The sequence below is a fragment of the Euprymna scolopes genome, chromosome 16 (genome assembly GCF_053919585.1).
Source record: "Euprymna scolopes isolate OS-2025 chromosome 16, ASM5391958v1, whole genome shotgun sequence".
Lineage (NCBI taxonomy): Eukaryota > Metazoa > Mollusca > Cephalopoda > Sepiida > Sepiolidae > Euprymna > Euprymna scolopes.
The window spans coordinates 106,529,711-106,542,879 of record NC_136497.1 but is presented as its reverse complement, the minus strand read 5'-3'; the positions used below and the strand labels follow the sequence as shown (position 1 = coordinate 106,542,879).

The 13,169-nt window shown below is 30.2% G+C and overlaps 1 protein-coding gene across 2 annotated transcripts in view; it reads left to right on the top strand.

Annotated features, from left to right (window-relative positions):
* Positions 1-13,169, top strand: part of LOC145296039 (diacylglycerol kinase theta-like) — a 1,210,689-nt gene that overhangs the window by 1,016,350 nt on the left and 181,170 nt on the right. For both annotated transcript variants that reach the window (XM_080142083.1, XM_080142084.1), the window contains one exon: positions 2,559-2,874. In XM_080142083.1, coding sequence (XP_079998209.1) covers positions 2,559-2,874 — 316 coding nt within the window. The remainder of the gene's footprint in view (positions 1-2,558; positions 2,875-13,169) is intronic.

Below are 13,169 nucleotides of genomic sequence, written 5' to 3'. Positions count from 1 at the left end.
TATTTTCTTGGTAAGTGCTCATCTGAGCTCCAATCTATGGTCCCCCCCCATGCCAAACTTTCACAAAAAACACTCGTCTAGCTGAAACCACTATCAATAATTGCCTCCACTCTTTATCTGTGCCTACACCTAAACATAGATTCCATGGACAAAGCCTCTCTCTTAGAACTGTATGCCTGTGGAACTCTCTTCTGTTTGCCTGCTTTCCAGCTGACTACAATTTGGTCATCTTCAAGTCCAACGTAAACAAGTTCTTGATGAGTCGTCCCCTTAAGTAATCCAATTTACCAAATTTCCACGATGAATGATTACTATGATATTATCCCCTTGCCTACTGTATACGCATTAACTCTTTTCCTTGAGTGGCCTCTAGGCCTTGATAAGTGGTGACTCCTAAGTAAAAAAAAAAAAAGACCAAAATAATAGCCATCAACACACACAGTCAAAAGAACCCAGAAAGATTATGCAGATTGCTGATAAGCCAAGGTCATACCTGGTCAAACTTGCTAGCGGTGAAATCCATCGCAGAAATGGAAATCATTAAGGCCCACAAAAGGCAAAACAGGCAACACAAAGTGCTAACACCAACTGAAAACTTGTTGCAACATACACCAAGTTGCTTACCTTCACAACACTAAACCAGCACAAAGCCCAAGGCTACTCAGTGGTCACCCAAGGCCACCCAATGGCCACTCAATGGTCACCCATGGCCATCCAATGGCCACTCAATGGCCACCTAATGGTCACTTATCAACCATTCCAAGTATCCATCCATCGGTTCCATCGACACCTGCCAAACTGTGTAGATCAAGCAGGGCGAGGAAACCTTTACAAAAGCTCGACCCGTGACATAGAACAAATGAACTATCACACCCCCTTCCCTGCAAACCACTTCCAGCCCTTTATAGCCCAATGTACTTCTCTAAAGAGAAGAGGATGTAGTATCAGTAATAACTTTCTTAAAAGTGCACGCCTGTGGAACTCTCTTCTGTTTGCCTGTTTCCCACCTGACTACAACTTGGATGTCTTCAAGTCCAACATAAACAAATTCCTGATAAACCGCCCCCTTAAGTAAGACACTTTATCAAATCTCCATTATTAACGGTTACCGCAATATTATCCCATTGATTACTGTATACGCAATAACCCTTCCGGACCTTGATAAATGGTGACTACCATGTAAAAAAAAAGAAAAAAAAAGCCCCATCCAGTTCTCCTCCCACTCTTCTCCCATATTTCTTCTTCCAGTTTCAGGCTCACTGTCAAGTAGTTCCGCTTTGTAGACTGAGGGAATAAAACGTATTTCATTTTAGTCTCCTTGCATCCTTGTCTAATCCTTAACCATCCGCACATATTAATATCACAACAGTTGTCATAATAGTTTGTCCTCTTCTCTTTGTAGTTGTTGATGTAGCAGATAAGAAAACATTAACATTAGTTTTTGCATACTTTTAGTGTGTTGAATGCTTTTAGGGCACAACCTAATAAAATAAATTATTCAATACAAGCCTCTGAAATGACGAACGCAACAACTTCATAAAATGTAACACAGAAAAGGTTTATTAAGGAGAATGTGATATGTTCCCTGTCAAAAGCTGGACTCCGGCCACCTGGTGCTATCGCAGTAGTTATTCCAGAGGAATCGTCAATACTGTTAGAAATCACAGAGTTGGAGAGAAAGAAGAAAAGGGAGGTCTGTTCTGTTTGGTGTCTCTCTCAGTAAGGGTGAGTTCTTTTTCCTCAAACCGGATGCTGGCCGATTTCCTTAGGAGATAGGAAGGATCAATGCGCCGTACCCCTGATTGGTCAGTATGTGGCGAAATAGCACAGGGAAGAGGCATTGATTCGAGGAAGAAAAAAAGTTCCATTTGTTTCTGCTACTCTTTTATGTTTTATTTTTTTACAGCAATGTAAAGTTACACATTATATAAGCTTCTTTTTGTCTACTTTTTAGACGGGCAAAGAACGAGCTGTGAAAAATGACAAAATCCCTTCAACTCATGAACCAAAGAGAAAGAGCTTTCTCTCATCTTAGCCACAACCAATTTCAGACTCCCTGTCTATAATCCTAACTCAAATCTTTTAACTTGGAATGAACTTTTCCACTTAGCCTAACTTCATGTAGAAAATAACATTTTTAACATTATTTTTATACGATCAAGTACAATATTATACCTTTCCCAAAGAGTATTAATGCATCATTTGATTATAATACATCCACTAGGACTTGAACTTGGCACAACCAATTATATAGTTTGTGATAGGACGTATTTAACCCATCTGAGATTCTATTTTGATTCAGAGTTTCAGCATCACTCCAAATGATAAAAATTCTAAAAAAAAAAACTAATTAAGACAAAGCAGTGAGTTTTCACATGAATTTTCCTTTATTGAATGAACCTCATATTATAACCATATTATAGTCATAAGGAAACTTATTAATATTAAAATCATAAAGAAACTCATTAATATTATAATCATTAAGGAAACCATAGCAATGCAAATTTTTTCTGTATTGTCTTTTTAAAAGTTTGTCTTTTTATTTCTTTGTTTTATAGGAAATGATTTAGCTCGTGTTTTACGCTGGGGTCCCGGTTATACAGGAGGCGAAGATCCCCTCAATTTACTAAGAGACGTGATAGATGCTGAGGAAATCAAGCTTGACAGGTGGACTGTAATATTCCACCCAAACGAAAAAGAAATGCCTGATGAGACCAAAGTTGCAATAGCAAATGATACAAATTCGGCCAACACGAATGAAGACAATACGACGATGTTTGTGATGAACAATTATTTTGGCATCGGTATTGACGCTGATCTCTGTTTAGATTTTCACATGGCCCGTGAAGAGAAACCTGACAAATTTAACAGTCGGTAAGATTAGTCATAGTTCTCAAATACATTTTGATTTTTCTTGATATTAGAATCACTACTAAAATGTGTTAAGATTCTATGTATTTATACTTTTTATCATGTAAATAAATATTATACAGGTTTTAGTGAAATTAAGTAAGTAGTTTGTTTTTGTTTAGATTTTCTCATTTTCAAGTGAAAATAGTCAAGAAATATCTTAGCTAGTAATTAACAAATGAAGATAACTTATAAATCATGATAAAACTATCAGACATATCTTTGAAATTTTTTAAATCAAAAAATTTTAAAGATATATTCAGACCCTATGTACAGTCTCTTGGAAATAATGCAAAAACAACTCTAGACAAATACAATATCAGTAACTTTGAAATGGTCAAATTCTCCTTCGTAATGATACAAAATACACACTACAAAATATAAATGTCTTTCCTTCATTAAAGAAAGAAGCTATTTGAGAAAAGGATTAGTCACAGAAGAGCATGTTCAGTTTTAGCCATCACCAACATGTATGCTTACAACATACCAACTTTTTACACAAGTATAAATTTATACATGTTTATATAAGTTCCAGACTTTTTTTGTATGCGCACTTTTATTGATAGTACACACACATGAAACTTTTATTGATAGTACACACACATGAAACTTTTATTGATAGTACACACACATGAAACTTTTATTGATAGTACACACATGAAACTTTTATTGAAAGTACACACACATGAAACTTTTATTGATAGTACACACATGAAACTTTTATTTATACTACACACATATGAAACTTTTATTTATACTACACACATATGAAACTTTTATTAATAGTACACACATATGAAACTTTTATTTATACTACACACATATGAAACTTTTATTGATAGTACACACACATGAAACTTTTATTGATAGTACACACATGAAACTTTTATTTATAGTACACACATGAAACTTTTATTTATAGTACACACACATGAAACTTTTATTGATAGTACACACACATGAAACTTTTATTGATAGTACACACACATGAAACTTTTATTTATACTACACACATATGAAACTTTTATTGATAGTACACACACATGAAACTTTTATTGATAGTACACACATGAAACTTTTATTTATACTACACACATATGAAACTTTTATTTATACTACACACATATGAAACTTTTATTAATAGTACACACACATGAAACTTTTATTTATACTACACACATATGAAACTTTTATTGACAGTACACACACATGAAACTTTTATTGATAGTACACACATGAAACTTTTATTGATAGTACACACACATGAAACTTTTATTGTTAGTACACACATGAAACTTTTATTGATAGTACACACACATGAAACTTTTATTGATAGTACACACACATGAAACTTTTATTGATAGTACACACACATGAAACTTTTATTGATAGTACACACACATGAAACTTTTATTGATAGTACACACATGAAACTTTTATTTATACTACACACACATGAAACTTTTATTTATACTAGACACACCTTAAACTTTTATTTATACTAGACACACCTTAAACTTTTATTTATACTACACACACATTAAACATTTATTGATAGTACACACATGAAACTTTTATTGATAGTACACACACATGAAACTTTTATTGATAGTACACACATGAAACTTTTATTTATACTACACACACATGAAACTTTTATTGATAGTACACACATGAAACTTTTATTTATACTAGACACACCTTAAACTTTTATTTATACTAGACACACCTTAAACTTTTATTTATACTAGACACACCTTAAACTTTTATTTATACTACACACACATTAAACATTTATTGATAGTACACACATGAAACTTTTATTGATAGTACACACACATGAAACTTTTATTGACAGTACACACACATGAAACTTTTATTGATAGTACACACACATGAAACCTTTATTGATAGTACACACACATTAAACTTTTATTGATAGTACACACACATGAAACTTTTATTGATAGTACACACACATGAAACTTTTATTGATAGTACACACACATGAAACTTTTATTGATAGTACACACACATGAAACTGTTATTGATAGTACACACACATGAAACTTTTATTTATACTACACACACATGAAACTTTTATTTATACTACACACACATGAAACTTTTATTTATACTACACACACATGAAACATTTATTGATAGTACACACACATGAAACTTTTATTGATAGTACACACACATGAAACTTTTATTGATAGTACACACACATGAAACTTTTATTGATAGTACACACACATGAAACTTTTATTTATACTACACACACATGAAACTTTTATTTATACTACACACACATGAAACTTTTATTGATAGTACACACACATTAAACTTTTATTGATAGTACACACACATTAAACTTTTATTGATAGTACACACACATGAAACTTTTATTGATAGTACACACATGAAACTTTTATTGATAGTACACACACATGAAACTTTTATTGTTAGTACACACATGAAACTTTTATTGATAGTACACACGCATGAAACTTTTATTGATAGTACACACATGAAACGTTTATTTATACTACACACACATGAAACTTTTATTGACAGTACACACACATGAAACTTTTATTGATAGTACACACACATGAAACTTTTATTGATAGTACACACACATGACACTTTTATTGATAGTACACACATGAAACTTTTATTGATAGTACACACACATGAAACTTTTATTGATAGTACACACACATGAAACTTTTATTGATAGAACACACACATGAAACTTTTATTGATAGTACACACATGAGACTTTTATTGATAGTACACACACAAGAAAATATTATTGATAGTACACACACATGAAACTTTTATTGATAGTACACACACATGAAACTTTTACTGATAGTACACACATGAAACTTTTATTGATAGTACACACATGAAACTTTTATTGATAGTACACACACATGAAACTTTTATTGACAGTACACACACATGAAACTTTTATTGATAGTACACACACATGAAACTTTTATTGACAGTACACACACATGAAACTTTTATTGATAGTACACACACATGAAACTTTTATTGATAGTACACAACCATGACACTTTTATTGATAGTACACACATGAAACTTTTATTGATAGTATACACATGAAACTTTTATTGATAGTACACACACATGAAACTTTTATTGATAGTACACACACATTAAACTTTTATTGATAGTACACACATGAAACTTTTATTGATAGTACACACATGAAACTTTTATTGATAGTACACACATGAAACTTTTATTGATAGGACACACATGAAACCTTTATTGATAGTACACACATGAAACGTTTATTGATAGTACACACATGACACTTTTATTGATAGTACACACACATGAAACTTTTATTGATAGTACACAACCATGAAACTTTTATTGATAGTACACACATGAAACTTTTATTGACAGTACACACGCATGAAACTTTTATTGATAGTACACACACATGACACTTTTATTGATAGTACACACACATGACACTTTTATTGATAGTACACACATGAAACTTTTATTGATAGTACACACATGAAACTTTTATTGATAGTACACACATGAAACTTTTATTGATAGTACACACATGAAACTTTTATTGATAGTACACACATGAAACTTTTATTGATAGTACACACACATGAAACTTTTATTGATAGTACACACACATGAAATCTTTATTGATAGTACACACACATGAAACTTTTATTGATAGTACACACACATGAAACTTTTATTGATACTACACACATAAAACTTTTATTTATAGTACACACACATGAAACTTTTATTGATAGTACACACACATGAAACTTTTATTGATAGTACACACACATGAAACTTTTATTGATAGTACACACACATAAAACATTTATTGATAGTACACACACATAAAACTTTTATTGATAGTACACAAACATAAAACTTTTATTGATAGTACACACACATGAAACTTTTATTGAGAGTACACACACAATAAACCTTTATTGATAGTACACACATGAAACTTTTATTGATAGTACACACACATGAAACTTTTATTGATAGTACACACACATGAAACTTTTATTGATAGTACACACACATAAAACTTTTATTGATAGTACACAAACATAAAACTTTTATTGATAGTACACACACATGAAACTTTTATTGATAGTACACACATGAGACTTTTATTGATAGTACACACACAAGAAAATATTATTGATAGTACACACACATGAAACTTTTATTGATAGTACACACACATGAAACTTTTACTGATAGTACACACATGAAACTTTTATTGATAGTACACACATGAAACTTTTATTGATAGTACACACACATGAAACTTTTATTGACAGTACACACACATGAAACTTTTATTGATAGTACACACACATGAAACTTTTATTGACAGTACACACACATGAAACTTTTATTGATAGTACACACACATGAAACTTTTATTGATAGTACACAACCATGACACTTTTATTGATAGTACACACATGAAACTTTTATTGATAGTATACACATGAAACTTTTATTGATAGTACACACACATGAAACTTTTATTGATAGTACACACATGAAACTTTTATTGATAGGACACACATGAAACCTTTATTGATAGTACACACATGAAACGTTTATTGATAGTACACACATGACACTTTTATTGATAGTACACACACATGAAACTTTTATTGATAGTACACAACCATGAAACTTTTATTGATAGTACACACATGAAACTTTTATTGACAGTACACACGCATGAAACTTTTATTGATAGTACACACACATGACACTTTTATTGATAGTACACACACATGACACTTTTATTGATAGTACACACATGAAACTTTTATTGATAGTACACACATGAAACTTTTATTGATAGTACACACATGAAACTTTTATTGATAGTACACACATGAAACTTTTATTGATAGTACACACATGAAACTTTTATTGATAGTACACACACATGAAACTTTTATTGATAGTACACACACATGAAACTTTTATTGATAGTACACACACATGAAACTTTTATTGATAGTACACACACATGAAACTTTTATTGATACTACACACATAAAACTTTTATTTATAGTACACACACATGAAACTTTTATTGATAGTACACACACATGAAACTTTTATTGATAGTACACACACATGAAACTTTTATTGATAGTACACACACATAAAACATTTATTGATAGTACACACACATAAAACTTTTATTGATAGTACACAAACATAAAACTTTTATTGATAGTACACACACATGAAACTTTTATTGAGAGTACACACACAATAAACCTTTATTGATAGTACACACATGAAACTTTTATTGATAGTACACACACATGAAACTTTTATTGATAGTACACACACATGAAACTTTTATTGATAGTACACACACATAAAACTTTTATTGATAGTACACAAACATAAAACTTTTATTGATAGTACACACACATGAAACTTTTATTTATAGTACACACACATGAAACTTTTATTGATAGTACACACACATGAAACTTTTATTGATAGTACACACACATGAAACTTTTATTGATAGTACACACACATGAAACTTTTATTGATAGTACACACACGAGACTTTTATTGATAGTACACACACAAGAAAATATTATTGATAGTACACACACATGAAACTTTTATTGATAGTACACACACATGAAACATTTACTGATAGTACACACATGAAACTTTTATTGATAGTACACACATGAAACTTTTATTGATAGTACACACATGAAACTTTTATTGACAGTACACACACATGAAACTTTTATTGATAGTACACACACATGAAACTTTTATTGACAGTACACACACATGAAACTTTTATTGATAGTACACACACATGAAACTTTTATTGATAGTACACACACATGAAACCTTTATTGATAGTACACACATGAAACTTTTATTGATAGTACACACACACATTAAACTTTTATTGATAGTACACACACATTAAACTTTTATTGATAGTACACACATGACACTTTTATTGATAGTACACACACATGAAACTTTTATTGATAGTACACACACATGAAACTTTTATTGATACTACACACATAAAACTTTTATTGATAGTACACACACATGAAACTTTTATTGATAGTACACACACATGAAACTTTTATTTATAGTACACACACATAAAACTTTTATTGATAGTACACAAACATAAAACTTTTATTGATAGTACACACACATGAAACTTTTATTTATAGTACACACACATGAAACTTTTATTGATAGTACACACACATGAAACTTTTATTGATAGTACACACACATGAAACTTTTATTGATAGTACACACATGAAACTTTTATGTATACTAGACACACCTTAAACTTTTATTTATACTACACACACATGAAACATTTATTGATAGTACACACATGAAACTTTTATTGATAGTACACACACATGTAACTTTTATTGACAGTACACACACATGAAACTTTTATTGACAGTACACACACATGAAACTTTTATTTATACTACACACACATGAAACTTTTATTGATAGTACACACACATGAAACTTTTATTTATACTACACACACATGAAACATTTATTGATAGTACACACACATGAAACTTTTATTGATAGTACACACACATGAAACTTTTATTGATAGTACACACACATGAAACTTTTATTTATACTACACACACATGAAACTTTTATTTATACTACACACACATGAAACTTTTATTGATAGTACACACACATTAAACCTTTATTGATAGTACACACACATGAAACTTTTATTGATAGTACACACAAGTGGACAAGATCAAAGTGTAGTATCTGTTCTTCAGATGCTGCACTTCTATTTCTTGTTCTCTTTCGGTGGAGGAGAAATCCTTCACGACTGAGACAATTTTTATTTTTGTACCTTTTCTCCACGTTAAAAAACGACCCTTGTGTCTAACTCTGTCCCGTGGGGAGGCATAGTAAATAGGTACACACACATGAAACTTTTATTGATAGTACACACACATTAAACCTTTATTGATAGTACACACACATGAAACTTTTATTGATAGTACACACACATGAAACTTTTATTGATAGTACACACACATGAAACTTTTATTGATAGTACACACATGAAACTTTTATTGATAGTTCACACATGAAACTTTTATTGATAGTACACACACATTAAACTTTTATTGATAGTACACACACATTAAACTTTTATTGATAGTACACACATGACACTTTTATTGATAGTACACACACATGAAACTTTTATTGATAGTACACACACATGAAACTTTTATTGATACTACACACATAAAACTTTTATTGATAGTACACACACATGAAACTTTTATTGATAGTACACACACATGAAACTTTTATTGATAGTACACACACATAAAACTTTTATTGATAGTACACAAACAAAACTTTTATTGATAGTACACACATGAAACTTTTATTGATAGTACACACATGAAACTTTTATTGATAGGACACACATGAAACCTTTATTGATAGTACACACATGAAACGTTTATTGATAGTACACACATGACACTTTTATTGATAGTACACACACATGAAACTTTTATTGATAGTACACAACCATGAAACTTTTATTGATAGTACACACATGAAACTTTTATTGACAGTACACACGCATGAAACTTTTATTGATAGTACACACACATGACACTTTTATTGATAGTACACACACATGACACTTTTATTGATAGTACACACATGAAACTTTTATTGATAGTACACACATGAAACTTTTATTGATAGTACACACATGAAACTTTTATTGATAGTACACACATGAAACTTTTATTGATAGTACACACATGAAACTTTTATTGATAGTACACACACATGAAACTTTTATTGATAGTACACACACATGAAACTTTTATTGATAGTACACACACATGAAACTTTTATTGATAGTACACACACATGAAACTTTTATTGATACTACACACATAAAACTTTTATTTATAGTACACACACATGAAACTTTTATTGATAGTACACACACATGAAACTTTTATTGATAGTACACACACATGAAACTTTTATTGATAGTACACACACATAAAACATTTATTGATAGTACACACACATAAAACTTTTATTGATAGTACACAAACATAAAACTTTTATTGATAGTACACACACATGAAACTTTTATTGAGAGTACACACACAATAAACCTTTATTGATAGTACACACATGAAACTTTTATTGATAGTACACACACATGAAACTTTTATTGATAGTACACACACATGAAACTTTTATTGATAGTACACACACATAAAACTTTTATTGATAGTACACAAACATAAAACTTTTATTGATAGTACACACACATGAAACTTTTATTGATAGTACACACATGAGACTTTTATTGATAGTACACACACAAGAAAATATTATTGATAGTACACACACATGAAACTTTTATTGATAGTACACACACATGAAACTTTTACTGATAGTACACACATGAAACTTTTATTGATAGTACACACATGAAACTTTTATTGATAGTACACACACATGAAACTTTTATTGACAGTACACACACATGAAACTTTTATTGATAGTACACACACATGAAACTTTTATTGACAGTACACACACATGAAACTTTTATTGATAGTACACACACATGAAACTTTTATTGATAGTACACAACCATGACACTTTTATTGATAGTACACACATGAAACTTTTATTGATAGTATACACATGAAACTTTTATTGATAGTACACACACATGAAACTTTTATTGATAGTACACACATGAAACTTTTATTGATAGGACACACATGAAACCTTTATTGATAGTACACACATGAAACGTTTATTGATAGTACACACATGACACTTTTATTGATAGTACACACACATGAAACTTTTATTGATAGTACACAACCATGAAACTTTTATTGATAGTACACACATGAAACTTTTATTGACAGTGCACACGCATGAAACTTTTATTGATAGTACACACACATGACACTTTTATTGATAGTACACACACATGACACTTTTATTGATAGTACACACATGAAACTTTTATTGATAGTACACACATGAAACTTTTATTGATAGTACACACATGAAACTTTTATTGATAGTACACACATGAAACTTTTATTGATAGTACACACATGAAACTTTTATTGATAGTACACACACATGAAACTTTTATTGATAGTACACACACATGAAACTTTTATTGATAGTACACACACATGAAACTTTTATTGATAGTACACACACATGAAACTTTTATTGATACTACACACATAAAACTTTTATTTATAGTACACACACATGAAACTTTTATTGATAGTACACACACATGAAACTTTTATTGATAGTACACACACATGAAACTTTTATTGATAGTACACACACATAAAACATTTATTGATAGTACACACACATAAAACTTTTATTGATAGTACACAAACATAAAACTTTTATTGATAGTACACACACATGAAACTTTTATTGAGAGTACACACACAATAAACCTTTATTGATAGTACACACATGAAACTTTTATTGATAGTACACACACATGAAACTTTTATTGATAGTACACACACATGAAACTTTTATTGATAGTACACACACATAAAACTTTTATTGATAGTACACAAACATAAAACTTTTATTGATAGTACACACACATGAAACTTTTATTTATAGTACACACACATGAAACTTTTATTGATAGTACACACACATGAAACTTTTATTGATAGTACACACACATGAAACTTTTATTGATAGTACACACACATGAAACTTTTATTGATAGTACACACACGAGACTTTTATTGATAGTACACACACAAGAAAATATTATTGATAGTACACACACATGAAACTTTTATTGATAGTACACACACATGAAACATTTACTGATAGTACACACATGAAACTTTTATTGATAGTACACACATGAAACTTTTATTGATAGTACACACATGAAACTTTTATTGACAGTACACACACATGAAACTTTTATTGATAGTACACACACATGAAACTTTTATTGACAGTACACACACATGAAACTTTTATTGATAGTACACACACATGAAACTTTTATTGATAGTACACACACATGAAACCTTTATTGATAGTACACACATGAAACT